The sequence below is a fragment of the Ambystoma mexicanum genome, chromosome 3p, assembly GCF_040938575.1.
Source record: "Ambystoma mexicanum isolate Mex_15411 chromosome 3p, UKY_AmexF1_1, whole genome shotgun sequence".
Classification (NCBI taxonomy): domain Eukaryota; kingdom Metazoa; phylum Chordata; class Amphibia; order Caudata; family Ambystomatidae; genus Ambystoma; species Ambystoma mexicanum.
The window spans coordinates 734,534,904-734,559,492 of NC_090925.1; the positions used below are offsets into that span (position 1 = coordinate 734,534,904).

A 24,589-nucleotide genomic window follows, 5' to 3' on the forward strand; every position below is an offset into this window, starting at 1 on the left:
TGGACTAGTGGGATCAACTAATCTTAGCACCTTCGAGGATCCAGCCGTCTTGAGCCTTCGGAAGTGTCCCTGGACCACCCAGTGGATTGACCCGCTCTCTTGTGGGCTACCTTGCTAGAACCATTGCTGTTCCACAGTTGCACCCAGAACTTTGGAAGTCTCCATATTGTGGTGCAAGTTGCCTTCCCTCTAAATTTCACCATCCCAGCATCAAGGGATCCTGTCCTGGAAGGGCTTCTGTGAGCACAACTGGAAGGACGCCTGTTATCGCATGTGTGCAGAGACCGTTGTTGGAACTCGCCTCCCCCCCCCCCCCTCCCCCCCCCCCCGAGTGTCCTGAAGAGGCCTGCATCAGTGAATCTTACATATCTTCACCGCCAGGTGTTGCATGTATACTTACTTGCTTGTTGAATAAGTGACTTTTAATGCATTTATGAACCAATAGTGAATGTATATACATTGACCATTGAGTATTGTGCAATCACCTGCTAGTTCATTTTTCAATGTGTATTAGGCCTAGAATAAATATTGTATTTTTATACATACCGGGCCAAATTGAATTATTGTGTGAACTCACTGAGGGCCCTGACCCCACTCCCACTGGCCTGAGAATAGCCTGGACTGCTCTCCACATTTACCTCGATTGGGTTTTGGCTAACCTCTCAGAGTTCCATGTTCACTACAACTAGGGTGGCCTCCTAAAATCTGCCCATCAGGCCAGATTCTAGAAATCCATCTTGATATATGATATGATATGGCATTTATAACGCGCCTATACACAAGTGTTTCAAGGCGCGACGAGGCAAGGCGAGGGGGAACAGAGGGAAGACAGACAATGATCCTACTAGGCCAGGTATCATTCAGATCGCACAAGTGCATGGGAAGGGGAGGGAGGAGAAGTGCGAGGGGGAAGGGGAGAAGACAGTGCAGTACAAGGGATAAGAAAATAAATAATAAACAGTAAGTAAAAGTACAGGCAGCTGGCGGCAAGTGCAGGGTAAGTGCAGACAACAGTTATCAAGTACTGGTAGTGGGACTGTAGGGATACAGAAAACAGTCCCCAATCTTAACAATTGTGACCATTACCGCTGTGCAACCAGTCAAAGGCGGTCGGCCCAGCACAGAACCTGTGGATATGTGTAGTCAAGGTCCCTTAGGAGACTGTTGCAGTTTACCACAGAGTTTAGCCATTGAGTATTTATTCCTAGCACAAACAGGACAAGCGGACACATAATCCTTGACGTCCTTCTTAACCGTAGTCCACCATAAAGTGTGTAACACTAGATCTTCGGTGGCCATTATTCCGCGATGTCCGGCAGACCTACTGTTGTGAGATCAAATAAGGGCATGTCACTGTAGGTCTGGAGTAGATACAATAGGGAGATTATGGGAAAACAAAAAGACCCTTGTTTTCTCTAAAAGGCGCTACGATGGAGGGATTAAACTGTAACCTGTATCCCACAGAGGCCTGCTTGACCTGTGCTAGGAAGTTGGTTACAGAGAACACAAATCTTTTTCAGCAAGTATTCTCTCAGCCACTTCGGTATCCGTTCAGTGGACTCACTGTATCAGGAAAGAGCATTAGCCTCTGATGGCTGCCAGAAAGTAAAGAAAAGAAGAAATCATATTGAGAATAGAAGTCGGCCTATTGGGTCAATCAACTTTTCCAGCATTCCAACTGATGTAAAACCTTCAGGTTTTTACTGTCAGTGCAGTCCTCAAACTGGTGCAGTGCTCCTATAGAAGTTGTCTCCATTCATCATAGGCTTGCTCTATGGTGAGCAAATCCTGCTCAATAACAGAGTGGTTAAGCTCACTGGCAGAGAGAGTCAGAGAGTAGTAGGTTACCTGGTGTTCTTGCTCATCTGATCCAGTTTGCTTGAGGACAGCCTCTATGCATCACCCGCCACCGCATCGGGCGGTGTCCGTGGATGGGAAGCAGGCATCCCCTCAGAGCCGCGAGGCTCTCTCCCATGTTACCTGGGGCATTGCGATTGTGGCGCTGGACGGGTGGCGCCGTGGGCCTGATCGCAGCGTTTTCCGGCCACTGAAGTCACCGGGGCCGCTTCAATGCACGCTGCCATTTCTAGAACAGTGCACTTGCACGGAGGATCTCTGGCTGGGTTCCGAGCATGCACACCGTACAAAACATTCAGGACACCCATCCGACGTGGAGCCTCGCTTTGGTGCCTGCCTATATTAGGCACTCAAGTCCAGCACTGGGTTATTGGCAAGACGATGCTGTGAAAAAGATTGATGAACGTCTAATAGAAGTTGTCCAGAACCAAAACCTGCTGATATCTCCTTAACCGAGGTGTGGTGGGGGTTTGCCCATTGTAGAATAGACGAAACCTTCTATGGGTCAATTTTGATTGCCCTGTCAGAGAGGATAAATCCCAGGTATGGAACAGAGTTGACCTCAAAGGCACACTTCTCGGATTTGGCCAAAAGGTGGTTCTTACGTAATCTGCAGAGGGCCTCTTTAAGATGGCGCTAATGAAGATCTACCACATTGGAATATAGAAGATGTTGTCAAGATATACTATGACCAAGTAGAAGAGTAGATCTGCAAATACATGGTCCATAAACTGCTGCAAAGCGGCCATTGCGTTTACAAATCCAAATGGCATGACCTGATCCTCGAAGTATCCGAAAGGCGTGCAAAACGTTGTCTTCCATTCATCGCCCTTAGGTATCCTGAGGAGATGTCATGCTCCATAGAGATCCAGCTTGTTGAAGATAGACGCCCCTTGAACGGCCAAAAGAATGTTGTCAATTAGTGGCATAGGGTATCTGTCTTTAACTGTAACTCTGTTAAGTCTCCTGTAGTGATAGGGACAGAGTTCTTCAGTGTCTTTCTTGGCCACAAAGAATAGGGAGGACCCGGCTGGCGACTTGGACTCTATATTGAGGCTAATTTTGAGATTCATAGTTAGATAGTCCTTAATTCCCTGGAATTGAGAGAGTATAGATGCACCCGAAAGATAAAACCGCGCCAGGAAACAAAATTGCTAGCGTAATCCTCTGGCTGATGCAGTGGAAGTTGTCTGGGACTCTTATCCTCAAATATGTCCAGGTAATCACGATGGGTAGACTGCACACAGTTCATGCTGATAGAAGGTACCTTGAGCGAATCAGAGGTATAGATAGCAGCAACAACAGACTGGTCCAGAGTAATCGATCTGTAACAGGTCTTGGTACAGAAATCAGAGTGGAATAGCAAGGTATTGGTATTATACCAGTTGATTCAAGGGTTAGGCCTACATAACCAGGGTATTCCGAGGATTAGCAGAAAATGCACTGCTCCTATAAGGTTGAAAGACAACAGCTCCTGATGATTCTGTATCTAAGTCAAGAGAGAATGGGTCCTTTCGGTTATGGGTCCTAAATTTAACAAATGTCTGGCCACACCTTAACAATCTGACAGGCCTTTGTCTCTGTGGGTATTGGTAGGGGTCAGAAAAGTGAGGGGAAAAACGTGGTAAAGGTTTTTCACAAGAAGCCATTTTAACTCAAGGGTTTGACAAACGCCTCACTATTCCTAACCTAATGAGGATTTTCCCTGCCTATGAAAATAAACTAAAGGCTCTAACAAAAGGATCTATGTCCCTCGCACCTATACATACATCAAACTCATAAAAGGAATATATAGCTGTAGACGGGTGGGTCTTCCCAGAGGGGATCCCGGGACGAACCTGAACCCCATACCGGCTTCGAGGTCTCCTGCAGGCCCTCTCCTGTCAGCGGCCCCAGTCCAGAAGACCCATCCACACACATCCAAGAAAATGAGAGGAAGCAATACGTACAGCCCTTACCTGGTGACAGCATCCACTATGGGACACAGACGTCCCGTCGGGGACCCATAAAGGTGGCACATGGAAGCCATGGAGGTTTCCCAGGGACAGTGGACCGAGTTGGGAAGCATGGGGTAAGCCGTGGCACGGCCCCCGGGAAAACGAGTCCATAGCGGGCCAGACCGGCAGTGCTGCAAAAAGGGGGCGGCCATACAAGGGAGGACCGGGCTGCATTCTGCATGTGGATTTGGGAGGGGGAACAGGTGGGGTCTTCAAAAGAACACCGAACCAAGGTTTTCTGTTCTTTGTTTTCTGCACTCGGTAGGACTAGTTGTCGGAGTACTGCTGGGCATATTAAGGACCAGAAAAAACATCGAATGAAGAGAATGACCGCTCCATATCGAAGGGCAAAGACTGGGTCGTCAGACCCTGATGTGTGAGACATAACTAATTTCAAAACAACCATACCCCGCTGAGACCGAAGCCTTATACCTGAATAAAGGACTTTTTCTTTCATGCACCCAGACTACTGTGCCTCATTACTACAAAAGCTATTCAAATATAACAGAAATAACACTTAAGTTCAACATAAACCTAATAACTATATGTTTGTAACCTGGGTCTACTCCCCTTCCACAAATTCTAAGCAGGATTTTCACTCAAAAGTTCAAATAACTAAGTTATGTTTTATAGCCAAGTTCTGATCATAAAGTTCTTCTTGCTCCAAAAGTCTTTCAGTTGGATATTAACCAACAGTTCAACAAGACAACAAGTCCATCTCTCCACTTATAGCAAATGTTCAATACAACGTCTTCTTGAAAAACAAAACACTTTCACAATACTTCTGTAGCATCAGCAAAGTTTTGTCAGGATGATTCCACAACAATTTATGAAACCCTTTAGTGGTCTTGCCACTTCTTCTTCACATAACCTTCAATCACAATGCATTACTTCAACAATTTCTTCCTGGTCCAACATACCAGCCACGACTACCACTTAAAGGTTGGTATCCTGGTATACTCGACAGCCAGGATAAAAGCTCCTAACACTACTACAAACACTACGTGGTGAAGTCTATTGCTTCCAAGAACATCGAAATTCACAACTTCTTTCAGTGCTGTTTGTTCCACTCTTGTTTTTGCTTCAGTCAATGCCCGTCAACCTCCTCTCCTCCTGCATACCCTATTCCAGGAGGGCCTCTCCCCTGCCACTTCTGTGTTCCCACTTTTACATCAATTAACTGCTGCCAATGTTTCTTTCGAACACTTGCTTCTCTTTGGCTTAGGAAATGCTTGTTGATGTCTTGCTTAACTATTGCATCTTCTTTATTCTGGTAACAATAGTTAGAATCTTCTTGCAACAATGTTCTCTTGTTATTTAGCCAACATGGATTATATCCTCTGTGAAGTGTGGCCCCCTCTTTACTTTGGCAATGATGTTGGCTTTTAAAAGAAGGATTGTAATCTTTTTCTTTTCTTGCCTCTTTACAAAGTTCTTATTTCTCCACTATGACTTCATTATTTTAGTTTGTATTCGAAATAAGGGTCAGTGGTCGCTTACGGAGCATACCGGTATCACCAGTCAATGCTAAACTCACCGGCTTCTGTACACGCATCTGTGCAATCCGCTGCCACTGCTCATTCTGCTTCCTTTGCCTACGCCTGCACGTTCCCGGGGCCAACGCCGAACACAAAAGGAGCTTTCTCGCTCCTAGTGTACACCAGTGCTTGCCAGCCACCGGGACACTGCACGCAAACAGGAGACCCTCTCTCTTCCGGGGGAAACCTACAGCATTGTTTCTATTCACTGCGTGACCTCTGCAATTCAGGTTATTAACCTTGGAGACCCTTTCAGGACCGACATGCAATTCACAGATAGTGGCGGCTCTGGCGTCTCCCTTCTTCCACTGCAACTGCAGGTCTCTGCAACTCCACCTTCTTGTTCTAATGGCCTGCACCTGAGGGGGCCTTATATATTCAAATGTCCTGCTCAGGTGAGGGTCATTAGAACCACTAGACTGCATACTGCAGTTTAGTGCCTCTGAGTACCTCTTCCTCGTCCCAGTACTCAGGACATGTGGGAGTTGAAGTCCCCAAAGTTCTGATGACCTTTTCCTTCATCACTATAAAGTTACATTTTATTGGAGTTACATTGCTTAGTGAATAAATCCTTAGGGAAGGATTTTTAGATGGTGTAATGGTTGAGTGTAAAGGTTCCAATTCCCACATATATATTATTTCTCTGGTAATCACAAGAGTTTACCCTACCCTCAATGTGGGTATGTTTGTGAAGGAAAGTGTCACTCTGACAACAAGCCATTAAATATTTTGGTAGCATAGAAATCTCCCTCCTGAAGAAGACAAATACTGTGTCTCTCCCAACTGAATCCCCTTGTTCCCTAGGGGGCCTACTCCCCCAGGTGATCCACCCAGGCTAATAACATCCCCAGGGATAGGATCAGGTAGCGGCTGTCTTCCCCTGGCCACCTGAGAGTAGACTTTAGGCAGGAATTATGTGAGCATTCTGCAGAATTCACCACAGTATCTTGTTGTACGCAGCCCATTGAATGTCCATGAATACTCTAGCAGCACCACTATCCAGGAGTGCAAGGGCTTCCAAGGGGGTCTTCTTATGAAAGAAAACTGCAACTGAAGAGCCATTAACCTGGCAGCAAAGGCATCCACTGAAGAGGCTGTCACTAAAGAGGGACTTCCCCCGAGAATCCCCAGTCATTGCCCCTCCTAGGAGTGGGGTCTGGCAGTTCCATGTCTTTGTGGGGGTACTTTAGGAACATTTCTCAGTAGAGGACTCTTCGACCTGCAATAAAGACAGACACAGGCCTTGTTCCCTTCTTTGGCATCTTTCTTCTGGGGTTAAAGGACTCCGAGCAGCACCAATCTGCATCATCTCGTCTTCAACTTGAGACTCAGGAGCAGTGGGAGGAACTGGTGATCCATGGGTGACATTACTTCCGCTGGCTCTCTTTCTCTCATCCCTTCATTCTAGCTGGTAATATTCTATCTAGAGTACCAGAGAGATTAAACTGGCAACGGAAGCGGGACACGCTGCCCTTGCTAGCTATATGTTCAGCCCCGTCTGGATGAATTAAAACTGGCAGCAAAACATGGTGCATGGGTGATGGTGTAAAGCCACACATGGCGGTGACAGTGTTGTGATTGCACTGCCCAGCTCCAGATCTTTTCAATAAATGTAATGCTGCGCAATGCACTGGCCCCATCCCCAGAGTTTAGATGTCTCAATAGTATGGTGCAAATAGGACGGACATAAAAGTAAATGCAGTGAAATCATCTATCCTTACCTTCTCTCTGGATGGGCACATCGGCCAAGACTACTACAGTCCATCTGTCAACAAAAGGAGGCAGCTTTTAGAGGGCTCTGTCTAAATGCAGGCTTCTGGGATCCACCTTCACATCTTGGCTTTGAATCCTAAAGGTATTCAGACACTTTGCCAACTGCCAGTTTGTCCTTCCCTTTGTTATTTCTCTGTGATATTTGTTTTAGTCACTCTTGTGTGAGTAGGGCATATACCAATAGGGTCTTTGACAAGACAAGGAAGGTACAAGGCTATTCTACAGGTGAAGGGTATTGAACAGGGAAAAGAAAGTCCAGCATTGCACCGGTCCTCCATCGTGCAAGTGCCGGACTGGAATTCACCCTCTCAGCAAAAAATGTGACGCACTCATTCAGTGGAAATTGTCTCAAAACTGTCACCCCATCACTATAGCAAGGGAGTTCACCCACTGCCTCTGGTCACCTGGTTCTTCTATTGTGGATTGTCACCCAGCCATTCAGAGGGGAATTGTCAAATACATCTTCAGACGAGTACTCTCACCTACCCCTTCATCCATGCAAAGAAAATTCGGCCCAGCATACCAGTGCCATCTGCAGAAAGAGAATGTGATGCATTATTCGATTAAAAAAAAGACAACACTAAACAGAGGGTCGGCAGGTAAGGACGAGTGGGGCAAGGAGAAGAAAGGGACTGGTGAGGAAGGACAGGTGATGGAGGATGGGAGAAGGACGTATGTTGGAGGGTCAAAATGAAAAGGCAAAGGATCAGGTTGGAGAGCATAGGTGAAGGTGAAAGGTGAGAGAGAGAGAGCTATTGAAGCAGACAGTGTCTAGAGGGCAGACCAAGGAAGCATACAAGTCAGATGAGAGGAGAAAGCTGATGGGGGCAAGAAATGCAGTGCACAGAGAGAAAAGTGCCCAGCGGTAACGGAGACAGAACAAACGGGATGGGAAAAGCAAAGGAGAAACTACTTTGTTAGGTAGGATTTTCATATCAATTCTAAATCTTCCCGACCTGTGTCAAACCCCAGAACTTTTTGCTAGACTGTTCGATAATTTTTACCTATAACTCAATTAGTGGAAATCTTTTTCCACAATTGCACAGTCTTTTTGACTCTTTTTATGGCTGTTATTTTTCAGACTCTCTATAGTGTCTTTTAAAGGTTATCCTCTGACAACTTTTTGGCAACAAGTGCCTACTGTTACTGGGTTGCCTTAGGGGCTCCTCTTTTTACTTTCTCTGGCTAACCTTGTGAGAACTACAGTTCCCAAGGGTAGAAAGGATCTTTGGATCCCTTTTACATTTTTATTAGGTGAAACCAGCACACCCCACCTTATGGGAGTGCTGGGGATATACAATATATCCCTTTTCACACTAAAACTAACAATTCTGTTACAGGGACAAGCTTACCTTTAATGGCTGGTGGCAGTGATAACTTTCATTAATTTGGTGCACCTTTACCGCAAGCTATTTTCACAGCCCCGGTAAAGGCACCCATGGGTGCTCATTTGACCAAAATGTCTGCTGTCTTGTTTTTCTGCCATTTTAGTGTTCTTTGTCCTTTCTTGTTCCTTCTCCTGACATACAGGACGGGAAATTTATGTGTGTAATTTTTATCTTCGGCGGGAGTTCTGTGGACTCCCCACCCAGGCTCAAGAGTGTCTGTGAAGGTAGGAAGCAAGGGAGGAGTCCAAACCTCTACAGCCCTTTGTCTTCCAGCTTGAGTGCAAGATTCCAGTTCAAACTGGGAGGCTGGCTGTCCTGAAAGGATTGATTGCCAACCCCCCGCCCCTCCCAAGTTTGAACGTTCCAAGGCTGTTTGATTGGCTGTGTTCCTGCATCAAAGTCCGAACCTGGAAGCTGAAGAAGAGGTAGTCGACCACTAGAACCAAAACCAAAGAGGAAGATGAAGAATTTGCAGCTGAAACCATTTCCAGCGACCAGAGAGTCTCCTGTGTAACCGGAGCCTGCTGTAGCCCTTCCTTCCAATCGACCTGGGGACTAAGGATGACCTCGACCCCGAGCTTGGTGAGACCCACTTAACTCAGGAAGACCTGCATTTTGAGCCATCCCACACCTTGCTGCGACCTTGCGGGGCTGCAATACCCCAATGCGCTGGGACCTTGGGCCACTGTGCGGTGCACAGTCTTCCGAATTCCGAATCTCGCTGAAACATCATGGGCATCCTGCTGGATCTCCAGAGGCACGATTCTAGTCCAAAAGGTCCCCTCACCAGAGTGATAGACCTTGCAAATGAAGAGAATCCGACCAGCGATATTCTTCTGTGCTCCTTCAAGAGGCACCAAATACACAGAGCCGCATCCAGCCACAGGGAAAACCTTGCCTAGAGCCTTCCCTGTGATCTTTACTGCAAAGGTCCTTCCAGTGTCCTACTTTCTGTCTTCTTGATGAAGGAATTCAACGACCAGGATTTTGGCTGCAGATCCTGAAGTCCTCCTGCTGCAAAATCTTCTGTGCTGAGGTACTGTGCTGGCTTGGGTATTTACGTACATTAATTCTCTTGTGATTCCTGTTTAGTTTTGGAGTGTTTTCTGTGATTGGGAATCCTCTCACCCAGTGCACACAGGCCCCTGCTGCAATCTTCCTAGGGTGTCTTCTATGAAGCCCCTGGACCATCAACTAACTCTTAAGTAAAGTACTTACTTGTTTTCCTTAGGAACTCTGACTTTTGCTACTTAAGAACCTATCTTGACACTGCCTGTTGAACACTAGACCCTACTGATCCCCCTTTCTGGCACTGAGAACACTCATGCTCCGAGAATAAGGGAACGACTTCTAAGGATGGGGACTTTGCCTAGAAAAGAGAATAAGTGTTTAAAAGTTACTTACTTGCAAAATAATTTGGTTGTTAACTGTAACTCTGAAAGTGAAAAGTTACAAAAGTTATTACTTACCTTAGAAATGTTTTCCCATTCTGAAAAGTATATGAACATCTTTCTTTCCTTAGAAACTGTTTTGCCATTCTAACAGAACGTAGATGTAAGGGTATATTACTAACCTTTGATTTGGTTGTGCCTCTTCCCAAAAGTAATGCTGTTGGTTTCACTTCATTATTCCTGTTAGGATACATGTATGAGTGTCCACAACTGGGTCTTGCTTCCCCTGACTTGCTGTTAGCCTGTCCAGAATTTGTTACCTACCTAGAATATCATGGAGTCATTCATAAAGTGTAACACCGGGTTTTGCTTTCCCTGGTCTGTTGTAATACTACACAAAAACGGTCTTAGGTTTATACCTGCCTTTAAGTTGCTGATAGCTCCTGTAAAAAGTGTATAGGTTTTACTTACCTTGAGTACAAATGCGTTATCCTAAAATAAGTTAAGAGGTATTGCTTCCCTTAGTCTGTGACCTGAAAAGCAACTGTAATTGAATATTACATCCCAAGGTCCAACTCCCCTAGAATAACTGTTATCCTGAATCAGAGTTATAGGTTTATACTGTTCCTAGAATCTGTGTTTCGCTAGATCATAAAAGTAGATTGTCCAGTTGGGTTACTATGTGATTTCTTGCTGAGCGTCACAGTACAACTTCTAGGGTCTACTACCTTTATATCACTGAAAGCAATCTAAAATGTAACTATTGGTTTGACTTCCCTAGAACTCCCGTTAGGTCTTCCAAATTAGGTTATATGCTTTGGTTTGTGTACCTTCAAGCATAGTGTTGTGTTTATCTATATCGTGTTTATATGATCTGTGATAATACTTATTTCCCCCAAGATGTATCTGGGCCTACTTATATTTAAATAGACCATTTGTGTTTACAATACATAGTGTTTCAGTGTTTCTCTTGACCATTTGTATTACAATTTCTTTGCAATGATTCTACAGCCCTCTCTCCCTCATAAAATGAGCCTGGCTGCTCGGTCTATGCTACCCTGAACTCAGTTGGTACAGCCTTATACTAAGAGTGGAGTCTTGTACTGACTCAGTTGAATGGCTTTACTAAGCCCTTAGTTGGATTACAGAAAAAGTGTCCTAACACACTTGTACATTCATTGTTAAGCGTGTGTCCCTGTAGCTCCCCCTCTCCCTACCAATGTGTCAAGAAGGTTCTATGAGACAGTCTGCAGAAGAAGGGACATTCTTCCAAGGTGGCCAACCTCTCATGCCATGAAGTGTTGGAAGATGCGGGGTCTGTTTAGACTAGTGTGAATAATCAAATTGAAAACATACAGATAGGCAAACACAGGAAAGGTAAGATAGAAAGACATATGGAAATGCTAAAGAAAGACCCGAGAGAACTGTCCAGCGAATGAGAAGCAAATTGGTATTTAAGAAGCAACAAAGCAGAGGGTTTACAATGATAACTGGACAATTAAGCACATCAACAAGAGATAACAGCCCTTGGACTTCAAAAGACAGGAACAAGGAATTGTATGTTGTAGGGCATTTTCTGTAGGTATTCAACTGCCATTGGTATGACCACGAAGCACTGAAAAGCGAGCTCTGATTCCACAGGACCCCGATCAGACATTGCATGAAGTAATTAAGTGGTACATTAGAAAATAGACAATTGCATCAGAGAAGACTACACATGTTTAACATTCGCACTAGGGGGGACTACTAAGCCTGGTTGAGATGTGCTTTGTGTTCTTCTATATTCATGTGCTGGTGATAAATGAGGATGAAGGCGCAAAAAAAATAACCCCCCCAAAAAAGCATAAAGAAGCCTGTTGTGAAGTGACAAAGCACTTCAATGTAATGCATATGCTTTCAGTTGGCATGGCATCAGACTATGCCAGGGTGGGATCTGCATATGCAGAATAATAAGTTGAGGCCTAGAAACACAGGACCCTTTCATACAATCCACACCATAGATAACATTACATAACAGTAATTGCACCTAGTACAGGCAATGGGTCTGCAGCTTGGGATTCTGATTGCCAAATGTCGTGATGAATGTTGGTAAAATGTTGGCCACTGGAGTCACAAGTCACACTCAAGGGTTCTGTGCATACTGGCTGGATTTCTAAGATGCAAATGCATATCTGCCCCGAGAAAGCCCAGATTGCAACGTGTTGCGCAGTTTATTAAATAAACATATTTGAAACTAAAATACTCAAATGTATCCAAATCATAATGGACCATTCTATGAACATATATTGTGTTGGTATCTGCGCATTAGGTCCAGAACTTTGTATTAATGCATGTGTTTTAATAAACCTTGCATGGTGTCGTCTAGCTTAACGTTAACACACAGCACAACATAGAAAAATATACCTTACCATGACATGGCAATTACAAAATATTGTGCAGCAAAACATGTCATACCATCCCACACTATAGCATAGCATATTTACATAGCCCAGCATAATACCTGGAAACTTAGCTTAATACCACTGCCTACAAAACCATAACAACTAAGCATAGGCATCATAGCATAGCATTACACAACATCTCTTAAATGCGATGAAATACATACTGGATGTCTACATCAAAGCCACGCTGCACACGTCTATATGTACTCTAGAAGTGTAACTGTAAAGAGACGGTGTGTGTTACTATGGCCACACCTAGGCATGGGCAGTCTGTGCCATAACCAGAGCCATGCGCTCATGAGGTCCCTGCATCGACCAGCTGCCACATGGTACACAGGGCAGGATATTTTGCATTATATTGGGGCTTGCTTCATTCAGTCACGGAGCATTGATAGGGGGAAGAGGGACATGAGGAACCCCAGTCTCTGAACCCTCATTCCCTCCCTTCCAATGTGCCACGAACGTCCTCAGTGTTACATCTCTGTCACATAACGCCGCCAGGTACCCTTTGTATCCTGTGTTCTCAATTTTCTGTTTCAGGACAACTACTCCCAGAAGCACCTGGGAGCAAACAAGAAAACCCATACCGGAGCCAAACAGAAACGAGACACGCAACACTTGATCTGCCAACCCCAAACGGATCCGAGGCGAATGGTGGGTCAACAGAAAATGAACTGCGATTGAGGAGAGACTGCATGGGCTAGGAGGAACACAAAATGCCTCCCCATGCCGATAGGAGGGAGAACAAGCAGCCCGAGTCCCTGCCTGCTACCACAACATCATAGGCTGCAGACAAAACCATGCCGGAAGAGAGGGAGGGGCTGTAAAGATTTTTCTTTTAAAGCATCTCGCTCATGTATCACAGACTCTGGGCAAAATACAGGTTCATATTGATTCCTAGAGTCAGGCGATTACTGCAGCCAATGTAAGTTGGAAGGGGGAAACACAATCATCCATACCACAATATGAAAGGAGACAGAAGGAAAGGCACAGTGAGGTGAGGAGGCATGAAGGTGGTTTGACAGACTTGGCAGAGGACAGACAGAAGGGTGGAGTGCGGGAGAGTTGGCGGCAGAATTAAAGCGATTGTGAGGTGTTTGTTAGAAAGAATGGCACCAGTTGTGTGTGTTGTGACAAAGTCACAGTGCAAATTCGCTTCGAGCCCTGGTCTGCCGGAGAGTAGGACAGAGGGCCAGCACTGAGATATTACTGAGCCCTCCACCCCCTCCGGCCCCTCCTCCAGCAGAGAGAGCAACTACCTAGGAACTACCAGGCCCCAAAGAAATAGGTTATTCAGGTGTGCATCTCCCAAGAAGCATCAGGTTTAGAAGTCTAAAGCCCAGAGCAGATTCTGGAATGCCTTTCAGGGATTCAGGGAAAGATACGCTATGGAATCACTTGTGTTAAGATGGATTTCTAAAATCAACTCTGGTGGGCAGATTTTATGAGGCCAGCCTAGTTATGGTGAACAGGGAGACTCAAGTTTAGCTAAAACCCAAATCTAGGTAGAGTGGACAAAGTTTAATTTCAGGAGAGTGTGAGTGTGGTCAGGGGCCCTCAACGAGTCCTCATAGAATAACACACAATAATTCAGGTAAGACTTTCAGTTATAAAAATCCAGTTATTTATATAGGCCTTTAGAACACACTAACAAATTAAACTAGCAGGTAGTAATGTCACACAATACCATATAAAACAAATATATACATTCACCAGTAGGTGCACTTACAATACATCACTAAATAACTAACCAGTTGAAACAGGTAAGTATTGCAGTTTTAGATAAAATGATGAACACCAGTCCCAACTACAATTTCCTATAGTTAAGAAGTCCAAAGGGTGTGACAGATCACACACAACATAGACAAAGGGAGAATGGTCTTAGTCAATTAGAACATAAAAATACATATTTTAATAATTATTTTTTTACAAAAGCACAACATATTTCTAAAAAACACACAAATTCATATGTACTAACAAATTAATTTTCACAACACATAGTTCATCAAAAACCCTTTCATCTTATTCAAAATGAGAGTGGGGTTAGTATCGGGAAGTGCAGGGGTGCTACTACTCATTAACCCTTTCAATAGTTTTTCCCAGATTTTAGATTTTTCAATATATCTCTATATGTCGACACTCAGTCGTGTTTCTGGGCACATCAAGACCACGTAACCGAGTCAACCTTAATAACGAAGTTTGATGGACCCGTCTTCAGGACTTTTCTTGTTGGTACAACTTATTTGGGACGGGATATGTTGCATCATTTATGTCCTTGTTCGTGTGAAGCACTATAAAAAACCAAAACATAATCTTGGTTACTAAAAACTAGAAAACATTTAACAACTCCCTGTCTTGTGTGTGATGGATAGGTCACTAACCTTTTACTGCAAGGATTAAGTCGTTAAAAAACACCTGCTCGGTGAGAATGTAACAACATGAAGGTAATGAACTAATAATCAACCACCATATGACAGATGCTAGAACTAATGAAAAATTAAATGAAGAGAAACTGTTGACAATGAATAGAGTTTTTTTCTGTTGACTGTTTTCTGACAACAGGTTACTGTGAAACATACGAGGCCCCTGTTGACGAACCTATCATTAAGACAACGCAGTCTCATACCAAACATCGAGGATGCAAGCCAAATAAATCAAGGTAACTGCATGTAGATAACGGAGTGTTTAAATAATAAAACTCCGGATTAATAGCGGATTTGGTTAAATTGGTAATAACCACACAAAGTATTAGTTTTTCTGAAATGCACTATATTAATATAAGAGAGCCAAAATATGTGTATATGGTTCCCCCTCTAGAGTGTGCAATGATTGTCATCACATGGACTACCATTTAGACATCACCTTCAGAAAACGTTTCCTCACATGCCACCCAAGAAATAAAAGGTTAGTGACCTATCCATCACGCACAAGACAGAGAGTTGTTAAATGTTTTCTAGTTTTTAGTAACCAAGATTATATATATATATTTTTTTTATAGTGCTTCACACGAACAAGGTCGGATGTGATGTAACATATCCCGTCCCAAATAATTTGTACCAACAAGAAAAGTCCTGAAGACGGGTCCATCAAACTTCGTTATTAAGATTGATTCGGATGCGTGGTCTTGATGTGCCCAGAAACACGATCAAGTGTCGAAACAAAGAGATATATTGAAAAAATCTAAAATCTGGGAAAATCTATTGAAAAGGTTAATGAGTTTGCACTTCCCGATACTTAGCCCCCTTTAATTTCGAATGATATGATGATATGATAGGGCATTTATAACGCGCCTATACTCAAGTGTTTCAAGGCGCGACGAGGCGAGGGAGGGGGAAACAGAGGGAGGACAGACAGCGATCCTACTAGGCCAGGAGTCATTCAGATCGCGCAAGTGCATGGGAAGGGGAAGAAGGAGAAGTGCAGGGGAGAAAAGGGAGAGGACAGTGCAGTACATGGGATAAGATGTATCCTGGTCAAATCACCTCATTTTTCTCTGAGTGGGCAGACCTCTCCTCCTCCCTCCTGGCCTCTACCACGCAACTCCTCCTCCTCGGTGACCTAAATATACATTTAGACTCTCCTTGCTCCTCTTCTGTACTGTTCCGTGACTTCTGCAACTCCCTTTCCCTGTCCATCCTTCCCTCCCTCTGGCCCGACTCACTCTGCAGGGCACATACTCGATGTCTTGATCTCCTCTGACCTCCCCCTCTCCATCCCTCTGACCATTCCTCTCTCCTGGAGCGATCACTCCCTCCTCTCATCTCATCTCTCCCTCTCTTCCCCCCAAGCCAAGCCTACCCCAAAACTCCCACCTACCTTCTCGGACATCCGGCCCATGAAGCGTGTGTCAGTTGAGGCTTTTGCCGCCACTTTCTCTCTCCCCCCCCTCCACCTTTGGCTGTCTCTCATCCTGATACAGCCCTGTCTCTGTTCTACTCTTCAATTTCTGATATGCTTGATGTACTTGCCCCTGTCATGAGGATCCGTTTGAAGTCCAAAGCCAAGTGCAATTCCTGGTATGACTCCGACCTAGCCACACTTAAACTTAAGTGTAGGGCAGCTGAGAGGAAATGGAGGACTTCCTGTTCATCCTCTGACAAACTGGCCTGTCACCTGCTACAAAGGCAATACTGACTCTCTGTCCTCACCTAGAAGACAGTCCACATTCAAGCTCGTGTCTCTGTGAAATCTAACAACTCGGCCGAACTCTTTAAAATCTGCAAGGAGCTGGCCAACCCTGCTGCAGTCTCTACCCCTCCTGTTGCCTCACAGGCTCTTTGCAATGCCCTTGCCCCTCACTTCATTTCAAAAACCCAGGACATCCTGTCCACCCTCTCCACCCACACTCCTCTTCCCTCTCCATCTGTGCTTGCTGACCCTCCTTTAGCCACCCTCCCACCAGCCTTCTCGTCCTTTCCTCTTTTCACCCCTGACGAGGTTGCTAGACAAGTCCGATCTATGAAAGCCTCTTCAAAACAGGTTCATCCCTGTTCCTCTAAAACCATCAAGGACCACATTGACACCCTCGCTCCGGCCCTTGCTGATTTTTGCCACCACTCCTTTGCCTCTGGATCCTTCCTCTCCCCTCTGAAGCACTCCTTTGTGCATCCTCTTCTCAAGAAACCCACAGCTGATCCTTCTTGTCCAGCTAACTATCGCCCAATTTCCATTACTCTCTTTCATGGCAAACTCCTGGAAAAGTTGGTCATCTCTCAGCTTAACCTTCATTCCAATTCTGTTGGCTGTCTCCATGACCACCAGTCTGGCTTCAGAGCTGCCAGAAGCACGGAAACTGCTCTCCTAAATATCCGTGAATATCTGCTCACCAACCTTGACTCTAACATTCCCTCTGTCCTCATCCCCCTCGGTCTCTCTTCTGCCTTCGACACGGTCAACCATACCATCCTTCTCAACCGTCTCCGTGAAAACATGGGTATCACTGATCAGGCCCTGGCCTGGCTGACCTCTTTCCTCTCAGATCGACCCTCTCAGGTCCAACTTGGGTCCTTCCTTTCATCTATCTTCCTCTCTACCTGTGGTGTTCCCCAGGGGTCTAACCTCTCGCCCTAGCTTTTCAACCAATACCTGGCAACTCTCGCCCACTGCATTGCCATTTTCTGCTCAGATTTCCAGTGCTACGCTGACGACACAACTCATTTTTAGGCTGCCCTCTGCCACCTCCTCTCCCTCTCTCATCTCTGATTGCCTAACTGCCATTCAAGATTGGTGTGCCACCAATGATCTTTGTCTGAATGCCAGCAAGACGGAGATCCTCCTCATCGGCACACACTCACCACCCTTTCCCCTCACTCTCTGGCCGGCCTCCCTTGGCCCTCCTCCTACCCCCACCTGCGAGGCTAAGAACCTCGGGGTCATCTTTGACTCCACCCTTTCCTTCTCCGCCCACATCTCTGAGGTCTCTAAAGTGTCAAATGTCCGACTGCACCTCCTCAGAGGTACTCTGCCTTTCCTCTCCTTCCCCCAGAAGCTCATGGTATCTCAACCTCTGGTTCTCTCTAGCTTGGACTATTGTAACAGCCTCTTTCTAAATCTACCTGCCTCTACTCTCCGCCCTCTGCAGCTAATCCAGAACATGACTGCGAGACTTGTCCTTGGCCTCAAGCCCTAGGATTGTATCTCTCCAGCTCTGAAATCTCTCCACTGGCTCCCAGCGGATGCAAGGGTTAAATTCAAAACCCTCTGCATTGCCCACAAGGCTTTCTGGGGCCCGGGTCCAAAATACCTTCAGCTATCCCTCTGCAAATACCTCCCCTCTCGAGCTCTTCGCTCCTCTACCTCCAACTCACTCAGGGTCAGTCGTTTTTCTAAGAAACGAGCTAGGGGTAGATCTCGGTCTTCGGCTAGGGCCTCCCTCTGGAACAGCCTCCCTGCCACTCTAAAACTTGAGGAGAACCATCTCCGGTTCCGGAAGCACCTCAAAACCTTCCTCTTTTCTTCTGCCTTCGCTCCCCCTCTCCCCTGCTGATCTGTTCTCTCTTGGCACCGTGCACCTGGCCACCCTCTGTCTTTTGGGCCCAGGTACCTGCTCATCCTGCCACCCTCCCGCACTGCCTCCGGGCCACCCCTTGCACTGGGGTTTGTATCTGTACCCATACAGCCCCCCTTTTTCTTCCTGCACTTATCAGACCAACCCTGTCTGCTGCCTTAAATTTAGCACTTGCAAATTGCTGGCTACATTACCACTGTTTGTTGCCTTTATTATTTATTTATTGTTATTTATCTGTTTCTCCTCTGCTTCGCACTTTCCACCTCTCCCCCCCTTCCATGCACTTTCCCCCTCCGCCCTCTCCCATGCACTTGCGCGTTCTCAATGTCACTGGGCCTAGTAAGATCGCTGCTTTGTTCTCCCCTGTTCCCCTCCCTTGCCTTGTTGTGCTCTGAAACACTTGTGTACGAGTGCGATAGAAATAAAATATCAATCAATCAAAAGATTGAAACAAAAATATACAGTAGGAAAAAGTACGGCCAGCAGGTGGCAAGTGCAAGAATAAGTGCAGACATCAGGTGTCAAGTGCTGGTAGCGGGACTGTAGGGCTACAGGAATAGTCCCCAAGTGCGGGGGGTTGCCAGGAAGGCAGTGCAGGAGTGCGACTGGCGGGGGAGTGGACCTGGGCCCGAGATCAGAGGGTGACCAGGTAACCAGTGCAAATTCAGTGTCAGCCAGGAAGTCAGCAAGGAAAAGGAGAAGAAAAAGCAGAAGCAAAGAGAAAGGTTTTGAGGTGCTTCCGGAACTGAAGATGATTCTCCTCAAGTTTCAGGGAGGCAGAGAGGCTGTTCCAGAGGGAGGCCCCAGCCGAAGAAAGATCTACCACCAACTTGTTGCTTGGAGAAGCGACTGACCCCGAGGGTGTTTGAGGTAGATGAGCGAAGAGCTCGAGAAGGAAGGTATTTAGGGAGAGAGAGTTGAAGGTAATGAGGCCCCAGAAGGCCTTGTGGACGATGCAGAGGGTTTTGAACTTAATCCTCGCAGCCACTGGGAACCAGTGCAGAGATTTCAGTCCTGGAGAGATACGATCCCTGGGCTTGAGGCCAAGAACAAGTCTTGCGGTCCTGGTCTGGATAACTTGCAGAGTGCGGAGAGTAGAAGCAGGCAGATTTAGAAGAAGGCTGTTGCAATAGTCCAGCATAGAGAGAACCAGAGTTCTGGAGACCGTGCGCTTCTGGGGGAAGGAGGGAAAAATTAAGAATATCTCTGAGGAGGTGCAGCTGGTAGTGTGACTTCTTCGAGACATCAGAGATGTGAGAAGAGAAGGAGAGTGTAGAGTCGAAGATGACCAGAAGGTGTTTAGCCTTGCAGGTAGGAACAGAGAGCTACAGGAAAGGAGGGAGCAGGTGTGCCGATCAGGAGAATCTCAGTCTTACTGGCATTAAGGCAGAGGTCATTGGCGGCATATCACTCCTGGATAGCAGACAGGCAGTCAGAGAAGAGTGAAGTAGAGGAGAAGGCCGAAGGTACCCTGAAGATGAGCTGGGCGTCATCTGCATAGTACTGCAAATTGGGGCAGAGAGCGTCGATGCGGTGGGCCAGGAGTGCCAGGTATTGGTTGAACAGCCAGGGAAAGAGGTTAGATCCCTGGGGGACACCACAGGTATAGAAAAAGATATCGGAGAGGAATGACCCAAGTTGGACCTGGGAGAGTCGGTCGGAGAGGAAAGAAGTCAGCCACGCCAGAGCCTGACCACTGATACCCAGGTTATCACGGAGATGGTTGAGCAGGATGGCATGGTTGACAGTGTCAAAGGCAGAAGAGAGATCAAGCAGGATGAGGACGCAAGGGGTGAATAAGATGAAAGGGTTTTTGATGAACTATGTGTTGTGAAAATTCATTCATTGCTCGCACATATGAATTTATTTTTATGTTTTTTAGAAATATTTTGTGCTTTTGTAAAGAAATAATGATTAAAATATGTATTTTTATGTTCTAATTGACGAAGACCATTCTCCCTTTGTCTATGTTGTGTGTGGTCTGTCACACCCTTTGGATGTGAAGGAGGGTAGCTGTTCAGTGGAATTTGTGTATACATGATTATCATTTGGTCCTCATCCATGCAACCCCTGAAAAAAAGAGGACCTTCCAGCTCGTTTAGAGTTTTTTCCTATAGTTAACAGGTCCAACCCTAAGATGTATGGGGCCTAATACCCAAAAGTCACAGGTTCCAACACAAGGGTTCTCATAGGAAGGTGTTCTCTAAAGGGATACAATGGACGTGTGGTGGTGATTCCAAACGGTTTCAAACTATTTAAATGTTCAGCAACAATTTACCAGTAGACAGGCAAGTTCTCCTCTCTCTTCCAGACCCTAGGCTAACCCAGATGATCAAAGGTAAGTAAGAGGTAGATGTTATCCCAAGGAAGACAGGGGGTGGGGTGGTGTTGACAGCGACAGGTATGCTTACGTACCCCTCCCCCCCCCCCCCCCAACTCCGATTTTCCCAGTGGTCAGCACTGCCCTCCGTCCTTTGTACGGGCGAGAGGTGTCCAGGAATTGCAGGTTCCAGTGCTCCTCCGGTTGGGTGCAACTGCAAGATGCAAACCCAGTCAATGAAGAAATGCAGACTCTACGATGCAGACCTCTTCAGGACACTTCACTGGGTGGAGGAATGTCAGTTCCAGCGATGATCACCGTTTGCAGGTTGGCAACAGGCTTCCGTCCAGTTGCAGTCAAAAAAGCTGCTCCAGGACATGTTCGCTTAATGTAAAGGAAGCTGAAAATTCAGGAGCAGGTGACTTATGGAACAAGCTGGCGAGCAACGAAGTTCTGGGCTTGAACGTGGAACACTGATGGTACTAGCAAGGTAGCCCACGAGAGTGCAGGTCAGTCCACCGGGCAGTCCAGGGACACTTTCGTAGGCTCCAATGGCATGCAACCTCAACAATAAGTCGAGACTAGTTGGTCCTGCCAGTTCAAGGGTTGAAGCCCGGACGAGGGCCTTCGGAAATCAGGCAGAGGAGCAGGGCTTGACTGGGCCAATCACTGCAGGGGATGCAGGTCCATTAGGTTGTCGTTGGTTCATCAATGGGCTGCTCTTCTTTGAAGGATTCTTGACTCCAACTTAAATCTGAAGAATGGCTGCAGGAGTCCTCCTCTTATCCAAAACTGTAGCTGAAAGCAAGTTGAACTCTACCAATAGAAAGGATCTGGACCATTCAAACATCAGGTAGTTGTCCAAGCAGGGACAACTACTGGCTGCAGGTGCGAAGATTCTTCCGGTAGGCTGGTAATGCAAAATGCAACCCCTGTATGTGCAGGAATGTAGAATCCAACGATGCAGGTCTCCATACAACACTTCACTGGATGGGGGAGAAGAGTTCCAGCACAGATCACAGCTTGCAGGCAAAAACAGTTATCCTTCCAGTCGCGGTCACAGCAGTTTCTCCAGTGCCAGTGCCCGTGAAGGTGGGAAAGCTGAAATTTGAGGAGAAGGTGACTTGTGGCACGAGCTGGCGACTACCTCAATTCTGGACTTCAATTCAGAACAGCAACGGTTTTGGCAAGGTAGCCAACGAGAGAGCAGGTCAGTCCAGCAGACAGTCCAGAGACAATTCCGAAGGCTCAGAAGGGCTGTATGCTCAAGAAGGCATCGAGACTACCTGTTCCCACTAGTCCAAGGGCCGAGACACCGCTCAGGGCCTTTGGAGATCGGGCAGAGGAGCAGGGCTTCATCAGGCTGGACACAGGAAAAGATGCTAGGCCACTTAAGGAGTCTTCTTTGGTTCTTCAGTGTTCTGATCTTTGAAGGATTCTTGGCTCCGATGTAGATCTGAAGAATAGCTGCAGAAGCCCCCCTTTTATCCAAGATTTGAGCTGGAAGCCAGTCCAAGCTCACTAATGTTAAGGATCTGCACCATTCGAACAACCAGTAGTTGTCCAATCACAGACAACTAATGGTTTCACAAGTCGCCCCAGTAGCAGACTGTCACCAGGGAAGTGGACTGGGACAAGACAGCCCTTGCCCCCTTCCTGTAAAAAAACAAACACACACACACAACACACACACACACACACACACAAAATCTTGTGGACAGACATTTTAGGGAGCTCGCCACGTTTTGTAGCCATAAGCAGTAAACGTGAATGTTCACAAGAAAAATAAAACAAAAACAGTAAAACTGTAACTGCTGCCACCAGCTTGTCTTTAGAACCATATGTAAAAGGAGTGGCAGTCCTGCAGTCTACTTTCTGTTCTGGTCTGCTTTCCCTGTTCACCCTTACCTGAAGGAGGAGCTACACTTATCCACATACAAAAAAAAAAGAAGAAGCTCAAAACTCACCAAGCACCTCAGCCCCCACTACCAAATCCGCTAAACTGTTGGAAACAAAGTGGGAAAGAAAGTTTTCAAACCACCCACACGGACTTCAAGTAAAAGCCTGTGGCCTATATCAAATGGCTCTCAGCCCTCAACTGATCCCCCCTTTGAAACCAACTGAGGAGCACGAGACACCTGCCATTCATTCTCAGCAAACAAACATGGACACTATTTCCAGACCAACAAACACGATTCCACCCGCTATGTCTCTCCCCGTTCGCTTACCGGCCTAACCCAGAGGGGGTGCTGTGTCTGCAGTCGAGGAGCAGACCTCTTGCAGGTCCAAATCCACGCCTTGGTCCCTGCAGTTAGTAGTGGAGAATCCGGAGATCCCTCCAGCCTCATTGTGCCCCTCCGCCTGCCCTGGCGTGGAGACGTCGCCGGGCCTGGCAGAGGAGGCAGCCGGAGACCCGAAACCACGTCAGGCTGCCGCAGAGCCAGTGGCCTGCAACGCACCCGCAGCCCCTCGCACAGTCCTCGCCCTCGTATATGCGGAGGGTGAGGGCACGGAGCCGCGAGAATTGTGCGAGGAAAGGAGGTGCCCCGACTTGCGCCTGCTGCTGCCGTGAAGCATCGGCTGCACGCCCTCCCCGCGACGTCATCAGAGCAGGAGCTCTCTGACACCTTTGAAGATCCTGCGCCACGCCTCTCAGAGGCGCAACCTACAGAAAACAATAAAACAAGCACATTGAATTTTAAAAAACGTCCGCGCCAAGTACAAACAACGTCTAAAAGGAAAGGAAAAAGACACTTCAAAGACAACACTCTCTCTCAAAATAATACAAAAGCACAAAAAAATACCACAAACATGAAAGTAAGCATACCCAAAGACAGAATCACAGATGAGAAAAATAAAAGAACAAAACTTTCTCCATTATCGACGTTGACAAAGTTTTTCCAGAAAAAAAAGCAAAACGGGGGGAGCTGCACAGGCGCATTATACGAGCTTACGGACGCCAAACTACTGGACGCAGTGCATGACCTAGAACCACTCAGTAAGCACAGGAAAATTGATGAAAACGAAAAGATCACACCAATCCCCTCAAACATCAAGCTACCCCCCACAGAAAAGAAAGCCCCTCTACCTACCAACTTGGAAACCAGTTCTATACCAGATAAAACAATCAGCACAGTGATTCCCGACGACTTCATCTTCGGCCAAATTCCACTCTTATCTCATACCGCAACCCCTTCACCGCTTCCACTAATAATCCCCCCAATCCCATTAACAAACAAGCTACAACAAGCTACGGAGCCCGAGATCGCTCCAATTGCTGGACTTACTTTCATATATGTCAGCACTAAACAATTGCCTTAGTCCCCTTCACCAAGCTCTACGAATCATTACACGACACACTAAAGGAGCATACAGTACTCCAAGCCATGATTCATACAAAACTCATTTTTCTTGAAGGACATGTTACAGCTCAAAAGGACACAAAAAAAATGACCTGCACAAACTTGGCTGACATAAATGCACTCCTCCAGACAATAGAATCGACCTTGAACGTTTTAGAAAAACTATCATCAGAAAATGGATCAGCTATCCAACCTAACGCTCCTGCACCATTCATTGATCTCACAGCTGGAAACCCACACAAAAATATTGCAGCTGAAAAAACGACTTTGATCCTCAAAAAAACCCAACTGCTCCAACCCCAATCTACAAATGGATCAATCACCAATATCGTCCTAGTAATCGACGACGAAGAAAACAAAAGTAAAGCAGCAAAAGACCCAATGGAGCAACCCTATTCAATCTTTGACTCAACTAGACCCAAAAACCCAAACAATCCTTCTGCCTCAGATGCCACTAACAAAACTCCTCTTCCAAAAAAACAGACCTCCAACCTGGGTCCTAAACCTGCTGCAAT

At 46.2% G+C, this 24,589-nt stretch overlaps 1 protein-coding gene across 3 annotated transcripts in view; it reads right to left on the reverse strand.

The window, feature by feature from the left end:
- RUSF1 (RUS family member 1) overlaps nt 1–24,589 on the reverse strand; it is a 525,229-nt gene that overhangs the window by 358,506 nt on the left and 142,134 nt on the right. For all 3 annotated transcript variants that reach the window (XM_069651622.1, XM_069651621.1, XM_069651620.1), the window contains exon 5: nt 7,652–7,697. In XM_069651622.1, the coding sequence (XP_069507723.1) occupies nt 7,652–7,697 (46 nt within the window). The remainder of the gene's footprint in view (nt 1–7,651; nt 7,698–24,589) is intronic.